The sequence below is a fragment of the Tetranychus urticae genome, chromosome 3 (genome assembly GCF_039701765.1).
Source record: "Tetranychus urticae isolate SD_2017Ah chromosome 3, NJAU_TeUrti_SD_1.0, whole genome shotgun sequence".
In the NCBI taxonomy this organism is placed as follows: Eukaryota; Metazoa; Arthropoda; class Arachnida; order Trombidiformes; family Tetranychidae; genus Tetranychus; species Tetranychus urticae.
Genome location: NC_142960.1, coordinates 21,007,013 through 21,024,158, shown reverse-complemented (window position 1 = coordinate 21,024,158; position 17,146 = coordinate 21,007,013). Strand labels below are relative to the sequence as shown.

The window sequence follows — 17,146 nt, the reverse complement described above, 5'->3', positions numbered from 1 at the left end:
ACTATCAGTTGCTAAGTTTTGTTTTGCTTTAAATACTTAAGTGTAATTTTATCATAAAATCATAATAACCAGTTGCATATGAATACAATACATGATTAGATCAAGTGGTTGACAAGAAATATGATTAAATAAATATCCTAGATAACGATGTCCCCCTGATTCTGTGTCTTGCTGAATGTTATTAGCTAACCTCCACAGGAGTCATTAGATTTATCATTTCATTCATGCAATTTTATGAACCTGATTAAGCATTGTATTTTTCTTGATTCCGGATTCAACTAGCCGGAATCGGGTTTTCGTAAGTACTTTTGGGCTCTCAAGGGATTGTCTAGATTTCAAATGATTATCTAAAGGGTTTTTATTGTCTCGTTTCATTTTCATATCAATAGCAATGAAAAGATCGTCAAAATCTAATTTCTCCTTTTGCCAGTGAAAATAGGAACCCAACTTTGGATCGGGATTTCAAAAAATTTGGAGTAATAATTAAATATGTATAATGTATGTATAATATTTCAATATGTTGATCAACATGCAGCATTCAAAAATTGCCTTCCATGAAATTCACTTGATTTCAAATGATTACCTAAAATGTTTATTTATGTTGTTTATGTTTATTGTCTCGTTAGTAGTGCACTCAAACCATGGTTCCTATTACCTTAAGTCACTTGCGTTTGTCGTTTTGAGGAAACGCTTTAACGGAACTGGTTTCGATTAGGAAATCACGTTATCAAACCCGTTATCAATCAACGTTATATTCCCTGGTCAAACTTTATTACGTATTATAAGGGCACATTACATGTAAGCGAAATTAGAGGTTAGTTTTCAGAGCATTTCCATCCATTTACATTCACCTAACTTATTCAAATTCCACAGGATGACATGAAAAAATAAGACAATCAATGAGACGCTCTTTGGAATACCAGATTCTCGCAGTACACAACACACATGATTTACGTAAAAAAGAATGGCTCTAAAAATGTCTCAAAAATATAAGTTTGATCTTATGGATCGGTTATGGAATCAGCGCATCAAAATACATTAGAAAATTTGTTTAAAAAAATTGAAACTAATAATACAAAGCTAAGCAATTTTCCCTATTCTTTTGATCTTCATCCTTAAATGAGCTAGTTAAATTAATGCAACTTTGATACCAATTTTTCTTATCTTATTCAAATACTCTCCAACTCAGTAATAGATGCGAGGTGGATTTTGATGTGTTATTAATCAAAATAATTTACGCATTAAATATAAAGTATTTGTCTTTGGTTTTCACAGGTTTAATGAAAGGTTCAACAATTACATCTTTGATCTATTTAGAGTCATAATACAAGTAAGATAAATCGAAAGTACTATCTTTGACTTGATCTAACTGAAGCAAGTCTATTCAATGTTGTCTTTGTTTTGGATTTGAAAAGCTTCTGGCATATTGGCGACAATGAAAGAACAGAAATTACCTGAATAAAAGATAAAATAGCAACATAATAGGCAAAAAATGTTGGTAAAGAGTCCATAAATTTTGAGATAACCCATGGATGAGCCGCTTCGCCAGAGCTAGCAATAATGAATAAAAATGAAGCATATCTATTCGAGACTGTTATGTATTTTTGTAGCAGTCCAAGTGAGGAAGAAAATGCAGGTGAAAATCCGATTCCAAGTAATGTAAATGAAATCCATGTAATCACTTGACTTTGTTCAGGATAGACACACATCAATATCAGTCCTATCAGAGAGAGTGTACAATTGAAAATAATTATACGTCTTTCCCTGATAAACCTGGTGAATGTGATGTAAATAATACGATAAAATGTGAAGCAGAACCAAAAGGCTGAAACTATATTGGCTCCAGCTTGTTTTGTCATCCTCAAATCCGATTTAACAACGAAAGCTGGCGCCAATGTTCCTGAAAATCATAAATAAAATCATTATCAGTGTTATTCATCGCAATAAAGTTAATTTCATTATTTTATATCTCACCGATAACTGTCTCAGCTGCAAATGTTGTGTGAGCGATGAATGCAACGATTAAAACGGCAAATATTTTATTGACAACAGGCTTATCATCATCAACAATCTCATCATCAATAGTTTCATTTGCATTCTTAATCGACTTGTTTTTGAAGTGAAAGAAGAGAAAGCCAAAGGACCCAAAAACAAGAATGGATCCAAGAATTAAATATGGATACTGAACTTTCACGTCATCGGGGGTGTAATCTCCAAGAACAACTTCATCGCTTTGAGTTTCAGTTTCATTTTGAACCAAAGGTAACAAGAAAGGCTTAACAAGAAGAGGCGCCAATAAAGATCCTAGACCAAAAGATCCATGCAATAGTTGCACATAATTAGAAGCTTCATCATTCCATGTTGATAATACACATATGTTTGTATCTATGAACAAGAAAATTCAATATAAAAATTTTAAACAAATAGTTTGATAATAGAAGTAATTAACAAGAAAAAACTGATTCTCTCGAGTCAAAGACAAAAGCACAACACAATGCGTCTAAATTGATGAAGATAATGCGTACATTTGGAGGTTTTTTCAAATTACAAAATATACTTACAGATTTCAAAAATTCCTTGAGCTAATCCTGATAAAAGCAGGCAAACATAAGTTCCGTAAAATTGTTTAAACCATGGAGCCAATATTGTAAACACACCAGAAGAAAAAATGGTCACAAATAACACCATATCAGGTCCAAAACACATGTCAAGGAATCCAGCTTGAATAATAAACAATCATTTTCACATGAGTTTATAAGCTAATATTAATCAATTATATTCTGACCAACTTACATATCAATCCTCCAATAAAAAATCCAATTGATCGACTTGGGACTAAACTGGACAATTGTTTAAACGAAACACCCAATCTGATCTGTAAATCCAGTAAAGATGACCCCAACAGGGTGGCACAACCTCCATAACAGCAAAAAGTCAAGTAACATAAAAACGTTTTGATTAACTTCCATTTGTTGGTTCGCACGTAACTAGAAAGTTTCATCTTTGGCACTGAGTTTCAGTTAACCTCGGTGTAAAAATCTCATGAATAATAAGGTGTTTTCCAGCTCCAGTTTACTTAAAAAGAAGTTTTTTATCGTAAAATCATGATAATCTGTTGCATATTAGCGCCATAACATGATTAGATTAAATAATTTACAAGGTTAATTACGATTAATGAGATATCTTTGATTCGAGTGGATTTAAGTCAAAGCAAAGTTATATGCGAAGTCATGTCGTTAATTAACTTGACTTAATTTCAATCCATTGACTGCTATGAAATTGAAGATTCAAAACGTTGAACCTTTCACTCATTTAACCCATCCAATGTCATCTTGCTGAATATTATTAGATAACCTCCAGAAGAGTCATTTGATTTATCATTTCAGTAATTTATTTTTAGAAGCTAATCAAGCAATTTATTTTTCTTAATTCAGATCCCCACAAAGCAGAATCAGATTTAAAGCTTTAGATGTGCAACATATTGACTTTATAACAAATGAATATCTAAAATGGTCAAACTTTTTGTCTCGTCCTTTTAATTTTCATATCGATTGTCTGACCTTTAATTTGAATCTTTTTCATTATTGAAAATATTTTCAAATCGCTCTTCAATAATCATTATTAAGTCATTTAAAGTCAGTTTAAAATTAATGACAAACAATCAGAAATAAAAAAGTCTAATCTCAATTGGAAGCTTAAAATGTACTGAAAAAGATGGTGAAAACTTCATATGTGATTTAAAAAAATCGTTAAAATGTTTAAATTTTGATTGTCTTCAAATAATTAAATTTCTGATGTTTATTGCTTATTATCATGCTTATTATGTTCAGCAGTGAGCGATTCTACCAGGTGAAGGAATTAGGGTTTAATGTAAAGACTAGTTTTTACCAATAGTTGCAACTTAACCCATTCATTGCTCATTTATTTCTAGTCAGAATTGCTTTGAAACACTTCATGAAACCTGATTTTAAAGGAAATCAAATCCAATCTAAAATAAATGAGAAAATGTCATTTTGATTGTAACGGTTTCCAAATAGTATTTACACAAAAATACTTCAATGTCAGGCTTTCAGTTGTCAAAATTTTATCATTGTTTAGCTGGGACTATAAGCTGTCCGAGCAAAAAATGACTAAGGAAACGATCACTGGTTTAAAAAATTCAATAATTTAGCGAAATCTTGAAAAATATTGTGGCTTAAGGTCTAAAAATAGATGAAATAGATGAATCCAGAGTCCAGTTGACAGAGCTGTATCAAAACGTACCAATCATTATCCTGTGACGAATTAAGGACTCGAAATATGAACCAAACAAGGACGGTAATTAAGGATAACTAATTGAAGTATAAACAAGCAATTAGATAAATTACATGAAGAAAAAGCAACAAGAAAGGCTCGACATGAAGAGGTGACAATAAAGATTCTTACAATTGTTAGAGTCATGAGCGATGCAACATTTGATAATAAGAAGCTTCATCACTCCAAGTTGATAAAACACATATGGGGAAATAAAAACGATAAGATTAGTAATTGAATGGATGAATTGCAAGCTAACGCCAATGTCTTTTGATAGCGATATAACGAAATGCTATCAATTCTTCGAGGATTCCTTGTGATGTTATTGATATAAGCCAGCGATAGAGTATCATATCCATTTGTTCAATGGTAAAAACAAAGCCAGCACACAAGTAATTAAAACATTTGCTCTGGAACTCAATGAAAATGAGTTTGAGTTAAATTTTTAACCAAATTGATTGAGATTCAATCATGATTATACGATTGTCTTGTGGAACAATTAATTGTTATAAAATAGTGAATTTTCAAGTGTGTCAACAATCATTAACCAATGGATCGTAAAATTTTGTAACTTTTATCAGAGTCTTTTCATTTTTTTTTATTCATTGTAACAAACAAATGAAATGGATCAATAAACCTGAGATTTACTAATTGCTATCTACAAAATCAATTTTAATGATTGTAAATGTGTGTTACGGTTGAAGTTTGAAATCATTTTAATTGTAAGAGCAGCAATATTTAAGGTTTTAAAATTGAAAGCTTGAAAATTCCCAATTCACAGAGACTATCAAGGGCAACAAGGCATTGTTTAATAAAAAAATGTCTCTAATAATCAGGTGTAAAAGGTTCGTGGCAATGTTGAACCTGATTTTCATTGAAAATGATAATAATTACCTGATTTTCATGTAGTAACAAGAAAGCTTTAATTTAACCCTCAATGATGCATATTCTCAATTTTTATATCGAGGGAAAATGTCCCGCCTATCTCAATGTCTTATTGTTTTAAGGAAAACATGTTATCTAATTATTGTCATCGCAAGTTTACCAAATCAATTGTTGCCAGTTTTATCCAAAAAATTATCATTAACGATTTATATAAATTGGAATCTCTGGTTGTGATGGAATTCATTATTCATTTCTTTCCAATTGGGGATAAATCGCCGAATTCACCTGCAAAGACTCTACAACTCTACAATCTTTTCAATTATGTTCAAGCTTATCTCTATTTGTGTTATTCTTGTTACCGGTAAGAGTTGTTTTTGTCGCTTCTATTTCTTCTTTTAATTGACAATTTTATTAAATTTTGGATTACTTGAATCTATTTTTAATTTTATTCATCTAGGTTTTTTGGTGACTTCAGCTGATTTTGATTGTGGTAAAGCTGAGGAAATGCTTGAAGTATGTGGTCTTCATCTAGCTCTGCTTGAAGATAATGAGATACCTTTACCAACCAATGACGCTGAGATGGTTGAACATTGCGGGTGAGTTAATTATTTGTAATTGTTTGTTGATTGTAATAGTATCATAACCAACTGTAAAGAGTACGATTATAACGGATATTTTGATCTATTGTTTTTATTTGTGCAGAAAAATGTTCAGCAATCTTGACTGCATCCGAGATTTCAACAAAAAGTGTCTAAAGCCTTTCCCTAAAACACTATTCGGAATGTTCAATCATGATTTAAGGAAGGAAATGAAACATAGATGTGATAAACCAGAAGGAAGAGCAGGTAATAACAATTTTACAGTTTGGTTGGACTGAGTTTTTTTAACTGTCAACTAACACAGCTGTTGTCTTTTGGCCAAACATAAAATCAATATTTGATTGTTAAAATCTAGAGTAATTTGTTGCTCTCAATAAGGCTTGATTGAAATTGTTAATTTTTGGATCAATTAATTTGATTGATTGACTGAGAAAATTTTCTCTTTTCTAACATGAATTAGAATTCTTGAAACACGCTGAATGTCTAAGACACAAGGATAAACTTGGACCAATAATTGGGTGTAAAAATAACTTTATCGGTCAACTTGAATGGATAACTGGTAATGTGGCCAAATCTGAACAAACGGTTGCTGCTTGTTGCTCTTTCCACCAAGCCCATCAATGCTTTTCAGATAAAATTGAAGAAGTCTGTCACCCTATCACAGGGTCAGGAACAAAAGAGTATATTGATGAGGTTATTGAATCAACGGTAATTATCCAATATTATAAATCGATCCAATTATTTCTCCATTTTCTAATTTACTTTTTTTCTTCCTGCCATTACTTTAACAGGTTACCGAGGCCATTGATTATGCTTGTGGAAAGTACAAAACACTTGACCATTGTCATGAATTTTTGGATAAATCAATATGGGACAAGCTGTTTGCGATTGGTAAAGATGCTGCCGCTGCTGGTGTCTCTCTCCACCATCGAAGCTCAATAACTGCTGTAGTTGATTTGCTCAACCAATTTGACGGAGAATCACGGCGAAGAAGATCAATCCTTTGAAGCTTAATTATCACAAATCAGCCTTCATTTCAATCTAGAAACTTTGTTACAGACGATACAGAACTTTACAGATTATTCAGTGATATAAATAGCTTTAAAAGTGAAATGTAAAAAATATTAGAAAATCCAATCTAATTGTTTGTTTTCTTTCTCTTTTGTTAATTTCCAGAGGATCAATAAATTTAATTTTTGGCTAAATATTTTACATTACAATCATTGCCGGACAATCAAATTGAATATCAGTTTATTACAAGAATCATGTTGGAGGAAAGAGTCAGTTCGAGGTCAAAAAGAAACTGATTGAGTTGAAAGAAAAGGGAAATCAACTATAATAATAATGGGGAATCACGAAATCAAGAATTGACCTGATTACTATTCTGAGTGAAGATAGCTCAACATGCAAATATATTACTCATTATATTAGCTTACTCTAGTTATGAAATATGCATGGAAGATGTAAGTCTAAAGTGAAACAAAATCATTTACCTTCATCAACCATTCTCAACCTACAATCAACATCATCGATTGAAATTTATTGTATCGCAAGATTGTAAAAAAAAGACCATTTCCATCAGATTGACCAGAATTCAATGATTCATTTTTTTCTCACCTTTTTTCTCTCCTTTCTTCTCAACCTTGATCAATATCATTCATTATTTTTGTCATTGTTGTCAATAATTTGAATCACCCCTTGATCATCCCCTGAAGCTCCTCCTTGCCCACCTTTGAAGGACTACCAGCAATTTGTTACCTATGAAACAAGACGAACAAAATTAATCTCAAAATATTCCTTTTTACTTTTACACTTATTATGACTTGAATTTGACTGCATCTCATATCTTTAGTCAATTTATTTCCCCATTTGATTGTTAATTTTTCAAAGCAACACAATTGGCAAAACACTTCAAATAACTGAACATTAATCGGGAATATTGTTTATTATTGTGAGCTTTTATATTCAACCCACCAACAGATCAACGGACAAAAATGGTTAAAATCAAAGTATGGTTAACAGTTTTGTTTCAAGCGGTCATCATTTTATTCTCGTTGGAAGGTAAGTGTCTGATAATTTTTTACTTTTCAACTGAATCTAATTGTTGGTCAATTGGAAATATTTATCACAGGAATGTTGGCGATCTCATGTTATAAGTGTCAAAGCATTAATGGTATGGATTCAGCTTGTGAATCGGGTTCATCTGGAGCTGGTTATCAGGAAAATTGCAGATTCCAACCAATGGGTAGACAGTTGCAGTCTGCAGCTGAATACTGTATTAAAATTGTTGGCAGAACAGGTAAATTGTTCAATTTTTGAAATTTTCTTCTAAACATGTTGATTCATTAATGTTCATGTTAAACCTTCAAAGCTTTCAAGATTTCCATCCCTTCAATCCATTGAAGATCAAGTCACTTGCTGATAAACATTTGTAAACATTTGTAACAAAGTTTACTTGTTTCAGCTCTATATTCAACAATTTGATCCAGTAAATCAATGAATTTTTGTTGATTTATTGATTGATTTAAACCTTGACTTTGAATGAACACTTATTTTTCCCACAGTTACATGTCATGCATAGTCACTCACTAATTGCAATTTACAACATCTAATTATTTTATACTTTTTTCTCTGCTCACCTTTCATTCAGACAATCGTGAAACAATTTTGATTCGGGATTGTGATGAGAAACCATTAAGTCGTACTCAACCATCTTATTTCAACTACCAGAACCGTAGGATCAACGGCACTCAATACAGCTGTAAATCTGATTACTGTAACAAATCAAGCAACATAAAACCTGGTCTTGTTTTACCATTGATGGCTTCACTTTTGATCATCACTGGTCATTATTTCAAAGCAACCCATTTCTCCATTTAATCAACGTTTTACATATTGTCATTGACATCTTTGGACGCACTTTAATCACTATAATGGTTTATCAGAATACAGCAATAATCGTACAATTATGTTAAATCAGCGTGGATGGTTGATTTTTGTGTACATCTCTTGTGTCACAGCTTAATGGTTAAACTGCATTACAGTGTAAATCAAAGAGGATCATCAAATCAAATCATTTTGCTTTGTTTCTTTGCCAATTTTACATCCATTTACCTCTTAACTACCTCATAGCAGTTAACAAAATTAACTATCTATGTAAATAATTAGTTGACTTTGATTTTGTTTTTAACCACCAACAGAAATCACTGAAGGAAACTGGGAAAAATATGCTGTAACAGATAATTATTATTGTAAAATCACTTAACCCAAATATTACTTGTATTTGTCGATAAAATCATTCTATTGATTGAATTGTATTACTATTATTATGATCATCATAATATATTAGAGATAAATGTTTATTCAAATCGATTCAATCTAACGAGAGAAGACAAAAAATCAATACAAATTTTGACTGTAACAATTGTTAGGCCTACTTATCATACATTTTAACTTTTTATTTTTCAATGGAATACTTATTTGTTAAAATTTAATCACAATACTTTCAAAATTAAGTGTATAATTTGGATTTGAATAAATAACAAGTGATTAAGCGAATAGATGAGCAAGAAATGAAAAAAATGAAAATAAATTAAAGCTCGAGTTCATTTTGAATTTCCCTCTTTTTTACATGCAAGTAATAAGATGCTTCCAATGACTACTGACTCGTATTTATGGTTAAAAGTTTACGCGTTTATCATTTCTATTTACATATTTCTTGTCAATTTTTTTGTTCCGTTTTTTTTTATTTGTTTGTTTGACTCTCTCTTCTTACCCAATGTTAACCCAAAACAAGTGGAGAAGCTGGGTCAACAAGTCTTGGAGACAAAAAGTTATCCTAACCACTTGATCCTCAAATAATACATTATACACTCAAGAGACTCATCGCTATAAGTGACTTTATCCTCTTCATTTTATATTTACATGGAGTTAGTGGCATTCAGTCAATCTCAAAGGAATACATCACCATCATCATCATCCTTGTCATCTTTATTGGATGAAAATTTTGCCCAAAACTGTCTTCAAACGTCTCTAATCAACTGACAAGTCTTCTTCATCTATTTTTTCCGTAATTTTGCTTATTCAAACCTTAGGCTGAGTATAAAATGCTTCATAAATTTGCTTCATCATGTTGCAGTTGTTACATCGACATCGGATGAATTCAATTGTGTCTGCTAACAATATAATTTCATTGATTCGTGTGATTGTTATTGTTGCAATGTTAATTGATAATTAACTTTGACCCATTGGCAGGAGAAACCCTTTCTAAATGTCAGCTTTGCTTTCTGTTGACATGATCATTGTTTGTTGGCCTCTTTCAAGAAACAACTTTACAAGTGGAAAACAGAGCTTATCCTTTTTTAATCCTCACCCTCAATCCTATTTCAAATGAACAGAGTAAATTAAATGGCTGGACAAGATAACTGAATTTAATTACATTATTCATGTTATTGTTTTGCATTTCTAACTCGGTGTGATTCAATTAATTGGATGGACATAAAGCAGATGAAGACAGTGGCCAGAAGAGCGACTGGAAAGGAGGAAAAGTAATTGACAGATTAAATGGAATTGAATAGATCAAGTTGATGTGATTTACATTAATTGTAATAAACTTTTTATCATCATCCATCCTGATTCTCTTAGTTATAATGAAAAAAAGTCTTTTCCAAAGCAAACAATGAAGACAAATATAAATTTATCCGTATTAGTTGTCAAAATGTTTGTGCGATCAAATGAATATCATTTTGTGAAAAGCCGTAGACAAACAGTTATCGTGATAAATGTACAAGATTTTAATTCCAGTATAGATTTATCAATGAACGATAAAGATGATGAGGAGTGAAGCTCAACTAAAGCCTGGAAAATCCTGATTGAATGAAAATCAATCCACTTTTTTGTGTGTGTTGAGTTTTTTTTCTGTCAACACAAAATTGTCTATCATTATTATAGCAATTGAAGGAAAGTTACATTTTTGTCTTCTCACAATTTAATAACTGATGATAAACCATTTAAGATGATTACTATTAATATGATTATTGTTATTTATTATTATATTTATGGAGTGTTTGCCTTGTGGCCAGCAAAAAGAGGCGTTTCAAAATGATTGAAAAGACCAAATATTAACTTGATTGTTATACATAAAGATGGATCCCTTGAAGCCTCCCCGAAAAAGTGACCCTAATCTTAATCTTTTCAAAACACTTAACTTACCTATCAATCCTTGTCCCATTAACTGGTCAGTAAATTGTCTACAAAAAGCGGAGGACAATTCAATTCCTTTTATATCATGTAAAAGTGAGAAGTAGATAGCAACTGAATATGATCTTTTAACCAAACCAATTGATCATTTTAATCCTATCCATAACTGAACAATAATTTTGATAGCTTTTCATATGAATAGGAATGAATCAAATTTTCTGATAACATGAAGGGAAACTTGAATTGTCAATTAATTATCTGGTCTTCATTTTTGCTAATAATTATGTGATAATCTGTTCAGTTTAGATCAATGGTTATGGTTTGTAAAGTGATTTACTTGATTTTCATTTGATTTTCAGGGAAAAGTGGCTAAAATGATTATGATAATGATGATGTTAGGGGTCGTTTAAAGGCATAATAACATTGTGATGTGGTTTTTAAATTGTTAAATCAATAAAAATGATTTAAGTTAAACGCGTTTTCACTTTTTTATTCACACTTTTCTCTCTCCATTTTATCCTGGCTATCTGGAAGTTCATCTTTTTTTGCTATGGATTATAATAGGATCAATGGTTAACTAGTGTGAAAAAAGTCACAATTAATCGATCAAAGCATTAATCATGTGGAAATGTGTATCAGAAAAATGGGAGTGGAAATCGTTTTTTTTGCTCTTGTTGTAAGGAAAGTATGAGATGAGTGATGATGAGAATAATGGAGAGAAGGATGATGAAGATGGAAAGACCAGGTAAAATGAGTGTGAAAAAATGATTAAATTGTTATGGTGTGAAGAGGGAAACCAAATGGACATCACAAAGATATTAAGCTTAAAACCATTAAAATTGTTTAACTATTGACAAAAAAAGAAACAAGTTGGGAAGATGAAAGGAAGAAGATTGTTGAAAGATGATGAAAAGAGGATGAGAGATGTTGTATTTTTGGGCCTCAACACGCGTCTCTGTAACGTTTTGTGTGTGTGTATGTTGACACGTTTTTTACTTACTCGGATAACACAATTAACCTAATTAAAAGGCATAAAGTCGAGTGTAATAATATAATGAAAGTTGAACATAGGTTTATATTATAGTGGAAATAAAATCACAGTGTTAATGGTGAGAATCATGGTATTGATGAGGATTAAACTTTAAGTTTGATGTTCATTTAAAGATGCTTTAATGATGATGTTAATGGTGAGGAATTTGCGGGTTGATTGTAATTGATTAGCAGCTTATGCATAACGATCAAGCCTATTTGAACAGCTAAACATCAAATTGTAAGTTTGTTTAGATTTCATTTTCATTCCCAGATTAACAAGATTTAGATGAAAATTGAGAGTAAAAAGATTAAAATTGGATATCAAACTGATTTCAATATGATAAAGCTGATGACAGGCTAGATAAATCTCTAAGATTTGTTTGAAACTGAAAATTTCAAGTTGTTACATTATTTTATAGTAAATCAGATTGAGTTCAGTTATAATTGAATATAAAATGATTTTTTTTTCTATACTGTCAGATAATGAATAACATCTGAAATATCCTTTATCCTTGTAATGATCAACTATAAATTTATTTATCATTCCTTTGTGAGCAATTAATCGGGCCCACTGGAGCCAATTTATCCACCACTGAACGGTCAATTAACCCAGCAATTGGAGTCAATGGTGAACCACAATCGTTAATAGCATTAACATTGCTGGGTAAACTGGCAAGATCAGTAGAACTTTTATTCGATGGTATTGGTAAAGATCCGTTAAGTCCTATTGATGGACGAGCTTGATTTTGATTAAAATTTGCTGGAGGTTCACCATTAAATGGATTTGTTAATGAAGGTATCGATGCTGCAGCAGCACAAGCAGCAGCCATTCCTGGTGGTAAGGGAATTCCTGATTGATTCATGAAAGTTATTATCCTTCGAAGTTCTTCCAATGCGTTAGCCTACCAAATTAAAAACATGCAATAAATGAAACTGAACAATGAAGAGCTAAAAAAGTCACCAGTAATGATAAATGATTGCTGGCAAACAGTTTCTGACTTTATGTAATATTTTCAATGCTTTTAAATATTTACCTGCATAAGGATATAGTTTTTGGCCAAAAGAAGAGTTGCAATTTTCGATAATTTCCTAACAGAAGGTGAATGAGCATAAGGAATAACAGATCGCAGTTCATCCAATGCGTCGTTTAGATCATGCATTCGTCTTCTTTCCCTTGCATTGATACTCAATCTGACCTATAATTTGGCAACAGTGAAAGGGTTCAAGTGGTAAAGGAATAAGGTTGATGCAAGAGGAAAAGGAAGAGGGAAGAAAGAAGATGAAAAAAAGGTAGCAAAAAGGAAAGGAAAGAAAGAGAAAGAAAAAACAGATAAACAAATTGTTTACTGTTAACTTTTCTACCTTGGTTGATCCTCCTGATTCCATAGAAGCAAAAGTATTGCTTACTGTCTTTGCTTGACGCATCTTCTTGGAAGTAACGGGTAAACATCCAGTTTCATGTTTTATTGTTGTCTCATAATTGTTTTCACAGTCAACAACGGGCGAGGAACATCTTTTATTATTTATAAATGAATGATATGATGACGATTTGATACAAAATTCACTTTCATCTGCAAGGTTACCATTGGATTGACCGACCAACATTGCAGATACTCCATTTTGATTATTGGTAAGATGATTTACACTGTGGATAAGCTGATGATGATGAACACTATTTGATGGATTACCGTTTGCTACAGTATTGTTTAACTTAGGATAATTGGTTAGCGACGATAAAGGTCCATTATTACCATTATTATTATTATTAACATTAAATTCAATCAATTTACGATCCGAAGTATTGTCATCACTGTTAAGCGGTTCAATTAATGAATCACCATCAGTAGTAGAGGGCGGTGATGGGCAAGTTGGCGGTTCATTTAAACTTGTATTATTATTTAAAATTGAATGATGATGAGAATGAGGATGAATGTTGAGATGAGAATGATGACTTGGAATCACAAGTGAAGAAGTTGTTCCTGCTGTTGGTGTGATTAAATGATGGTGATGGTGATGATGACCATGACTATGAACAAGTCCCTCCATTATAAGATTATTAAGCGATGCTACAACAGACGATGAACTATTTGAAATAATTGAAGCAGGTGAAGAGGTAAAATTGGTTAGTGAATGATGATTTAAATGTAATAGTTGATGATTTTGCTGTTGATGTAGTTGATGTTGATGGGAATGATGTTTCATGGTAAGGGAAGCTCGAACCATAGTTTGTCGAAGTACATGTTGATGGTTTTTATGACGATTTAAACTGGTTGATGGTTGATTCTCATTATTTAATGTTACTCCTTGGACAACTTTTAAAGATGTAACATTCAATGGAGTTGATTCTAAACCATTACCACCGGAATTGTTGTTGGTTTTGTCGTTGGTGTTTTGATATTGTTGACAAGTCAGCAAACTGTTGCCACTTGTTTCACCATTATCATCTTTATCATTAATATTACCATCATTGTTGTTGTTATTGTTGTCTTTATTGTTACTATTGTGACTGTTGATAATATTTGAGTCAATGTTAATCACTGAATTTGGCCTTTCAAATGTACTAGATTCATCTCGCTGGGCTTCCAATGATTCTGTTGATCCTGATCCTGATGGCGATGAAGATGATGTTAGGACAGATGGTCTCATCGGACTATTGCAATTATACTCCATCCTCATCACTTTTCTCGCTTTCTCCTCTTCCTCCTCCAATCTATACTTTTATCAATCCTCCTCCTTCTCCTCCTACTTTGTCACTTCTGAAAGCTTCTTCTTCTTCTCTATCCTCGTTTAACTTTATTTAACTGCACATCCAAATCATCTTTACCATCATCCTCTTTTCATCAAACTCATCAATTGTATCAATTTAAATTAAGAGATAACAATTAGTGGTTACAACCCTGATTAAATATGTTTTTGTATTTTAGAATCACAATGTTTAAAAAACAATCCTTGAGTAGATATACAATGTTAAGATTGTGATTTGAAGATGAAGAAAGCAGAGGTGATAAAAATGAAGATGATGATGAAAAGAGGAGGTGAAGAAGGCGGAGGAAAAAACGTCCCAGGAGTTGGTATCCATCTTAAGATGCTGTTGGTATGATCTAAAGGCGTGAAAAGAGAAACATTCAAATTGTATTATGATTGTCATGAGCATCTCTGTGAAAACATTGAAGTGAACAGAATCAGACTCAACCCATTTCATCATTATTCAACAATAAAATTGTGAAATTCAATGCTAAGATAAACACACCAAAACATTGGAAACACTGATTTCTAATTATTCAAATGTTGCAGTTTCTAGGCTCCATTGCATTGAATCTTCAATATTACAATGGATGAGATTTCTTCTCTGTTTCTACTTACCCAAAATCATAATAATATAAACATCCTCGTATTCATCTTTTCGCCTTCATGATAGATTCTTCAAGATTTCGTCTGGATGCATCAAAACAGTTGAGTTGCTCATTTCTTGCCAAGACCAAGCAAACATCTCAACCAATCAGAAAGACTGTTTCACTTGAAGATCAATTTGGTTGCTTCCTCTTGGAAACTTCCATGTTCTCGGATAAAAAGTAAATTCACTTTAATCTACTGAATAATTATAATCAATCCGAGGTCAATGTAATGAATAAGCACTTCTTGGTAATGAATCAAAAATAGAGTAAAAAATAGCTTAAGACGCATTATAAGCAACAACAACAATTGAGCGCTCAGCTTGAATTGGACAAGTGTTTAATGTACATTATTTATTGTAAATTGTAAATTTATATCACCGAAGGTTAAGATATTTTATTCTGGTTATTTATCCACTTAATATTCGAAAAGATACAATTTAATTATTTGATAAATATTAAGTTGAGGAGGAAAGATGATAACCTAAAAGCTAATATTAATATAAACATGTTAATGCGGAACGTTTCTATAAAGGAAAGCTCTTCTTTTCAGTGGTGATCTTGATTATAACTGTGATTATGTTTATGATTATGATTGTGATTATGGTGATGGTTATGGTGATAAAAAAACATGAAATGGGAAAGTGTAAGAAATGTTCAGTGAACCATCAAACAAATGGATATCGAGCTAAGTCTCTGGATCATCCTGAGAGGATAAAAGTGATTGAAGCAAAGTGTAAGGCCAAAACAATTACATCCATGATCAAATTATCTTCTATCAAATCTTCTTTTATCATCATTTTATCTTCCATCTTTCCATCCCTTGCTTAAAGCAATGTAAATCAGTTTAAATAAGATTTGATCGTAAAGCTTAACCAATTTTGTTCACTTGATCCAATCATCTTAATCACATCACACTCCATATCATTCCCACTCTTTCCTCCTTTCCTTCACGTCTTGTTACATTTATAATGTTAAAGTTGCTGTTAAACTAGAAATTAGTTTCACCCTGTCGGTTATAACGATAATAATTCAGATTCTGATCATTTTTTTTGCCGATTTTTACTTTCCCTTTTTTCCCACGATTTAAGATTCCCGCTAATCTGTGCGGACATCGCCATCTTGTTATCTTATTTTGAAGCCTTTACTTTGATGATCAAATATTTTATGTCTAATGAGTTACTCTTTATCCAGTTTATTGTGTCTTTTGAACAAATTATTATCATAATCAAAATCATAATCAACATTTTTATACACAATAATATGATCGACATTTGTAACTGCATTTGGAATAAATTTCATGCTTCCAACAATTCAAACAATAATGTAAATCTTGTTATGCTTTTTTGTCTACTGTGGCTCATCATAAACATCATCATCATCATTTCTTCTTGTCTTTTCTTTAAGTTTATCCATCATTCATAACAGTTTTTACATTATTCTAGTTTTTATTCATAACTTCATCTTATTATTCATATAAATTCATCATCACCATTATTATTTTTATTATTATCCATCATTACATTTACTCTTAGTCTTTACACTTGATGTTAAAGCTAACATAATCATGTCATTTAGATACATTATTGGATATTACAATTTGTTCACCATTTTATTTGTTATAATACGAGTTTTTCATTCCGATTGGAATTAAATTTATATCAATAAATAGAATTAACGATCAAAATAATTTAACTAAGTTAGCTGAATAGATTGAATACAAAGAAACTATTGAATAAAACTGTA

General features: G+C 31.5%; 4 protein-coding genes across 4 annotated transcripts; 2 read left to right on the top strand and 2 right to left on the bottom strand.

The window, feature by feature from the left end:
• Positions 1 to 1,248: 1,248 nt before the first annotated feature.
• On the bottom strand, positions 1,249 to 3,069 carry LOC107364780 (solute carrier family 60 member 2-like). The gene is made up of 4 exons (XM_015932213.3): positions 2,794 to 3,069; positions 2,562 to 2,720; positions 1,975 to 2,385; positions 1,249 to 1,900 (listed from the first exon to the last, which is right to left on the bottom strand). The coding sequence occupies exons 1-4, from the start codon at positions 2,999 to 3,001 to the stop codon at positions 1,350 to 1,352; spliced, it is 1,329 nt and encodes a 442-aa protein (XP_015787699.1). The 5' UTR covers positions 3,002 to 3,069; the 3' UTR covers positions 1,249 to 1,349.
• Positions 3,070 to 5,432: 2,363 nt separating this feature from the next.
• On the top strand, positions 5,433 to 6,982 carry LOC107364786 (uncharacterized). The gene is made up of 5 exons (XM_015932221.3): positions 5,433 to 5,539; positions 5,636 to 5,774; positions 5,881 to 6,023; positions 6,238 to 6,485; positions 6,569 to 6,982. Exons 1-5 carry the CDS (start codon positions 5,500 to 5,502, stop codon positions 6,782 to 6,784), a joined length of 786 nt encoding a protein of 261 aa, XP_015787707.1. The 5' UTR covers positions 5,433 to 5,499; the 3' UTR covers positions 6,785 to 6,982.
• Positions 6,954 to 9,154, top strand: LOC107364790 (uncharacterized). Its single transcript, XM_015932224.3, has 3 exons — positions 6,954 to 7,838; positions 7,909 to 8,076; positions 8,428 to 9,154. Exons 1-3 carry the CDS (start codon positions 7,772 to 7,774, stop codon positions 8,655 to 8,657), a joined length of 465 nt encoding a protein of 154 aa, XP_015787710.1. The 5' UTR covers positions 6,954 to 7,771; the 3' UTR covers positions 8,658 to 9,154.
• Positions 9,155 to 12,031: 2,877 nt separating this feature from the next.
• On the bottom strand, positions 12,032 to 15,707 carry LOC107364775 (uncharacterized). The gene is made up of 4 exons (XM_015932207.3): positions 15,372 to 15,707; positions 13,371 to 15,109; positions 13,043 to 13,204; positions 12,032 to 12,910 (listed from the first exon to the last, which is right to left on the bottom strand). Exons 2-4 carry the CDS (start codon positions 14,682 to 14,684, stop codon positions 12,542 to 12,544), a joined length of 1,845 nt encoding a protein of 614 aa, XP_015787693.1. The 5' UTR covers positions 14,685 to 15,109; positions 15,372 to 15,707; the 3' UTR covers positions 12,032 to 12,541.
• Between the last annotated feature and the right edge of the window lie 1,439 nt (positions 15,708 to 17,146).

What these genes read in the sequence shown, in the direction of transcription:
- LOC107364780 (XM_015932213.3), bottom strand. Translation starts at nt 3,001, where the DNA reads ATGAAACTTTCTAGTTACGTGCGAACCAACAAATGGAAGTTAATCAAA. An exon ending in TTTTATTGGAGGATTGATAT is followed by an intron (nt 2,721 to 2,793) that starts GTAAGTTGGTCA and finishes TTATTATTCAAG; the next exon opens with CTGGATTCCTTGACATGTGT. An exon ending in TCAAGGAATTTTTGAAATCT is followed by an intron (nt 2,386 to 2,561) that starts GTAAGTATATTT and finishes TCTTGTTCATAG; the next exon opens with ATACAAACATATGTGTATTA.
- LOC107364786 (XM_015932221.3), top strand. Translation starts at nt 5,500, where the DNA reads ATGTTCAAGCTTATCTCTATTTGTGTTATTCTTGTTACCG. An exon ending in TTGTGTTATTCTTGTTACCG is followed by an intron (nt 5,540 to 5,635) that starts GTAAGAGTTGTT and finishes TTATTCATCTAG; the next exon opens with GTTTTTTGGTGACTTCAGCT. An exon ending in GAGATGGTTGAACATTGCGG is followed by an intron (nt 5,775 to 5,880) that starts GTGAGTTAATTA and finishes TTATTTGTGCAG; the next exon opens with AAAAATGTTCAGCAATCTTG.
- LOC107364775 (XM_015932207.3), bottom strand. Translation starts at nt 14,684, where the DNA reads ATGAGGATGGAGTATAATTGCAATAGTCCGATGAGACCATCTGTCCTA. An exon ending in AATCAGGAGGATCAACCAAG is followed by an intron (nt 13,205 to 13,370) that starts GTAGAAAAGTTA and finishes GCCAAATTATAG; the next exon opens with GTCAGATTGAGTATCAATGC. An exon ending in AAAACTATATCCTTATGCAG is followed by an intron (nt 12,911 to 13,042) that starts GTAAATATTTAA and finishes TTAATTTGGTAG; the next exon opens with GCTAACGCATTGGAAGAACT.
- LOC107364790 (XM_015932224.3), top strand. Translation starts at nt 7,772, where the DNA reads ATGGTTAAAATCAAAGTATGGTTAACAGTTTTGTTTCAAGCGGTCATC. An exon ending in CATTTTATTCTCGTTGGAAG is followed by an intron (nt 7,839 to 7,908) that starts GTAAGTGTCTGA and finishes TATTTATCACAG; the next exon opens with GAATGTTGGCGATCTCATGT. An exon ending in TAAAATTGTTGGCAGAACAG is followed by an intron (nt 8,077 to 8,427) that starts GTAAATTGTTCA and finishes CCTTTCATTCAG; the next exon opens with ACAATCGTGAAACAATTTTG.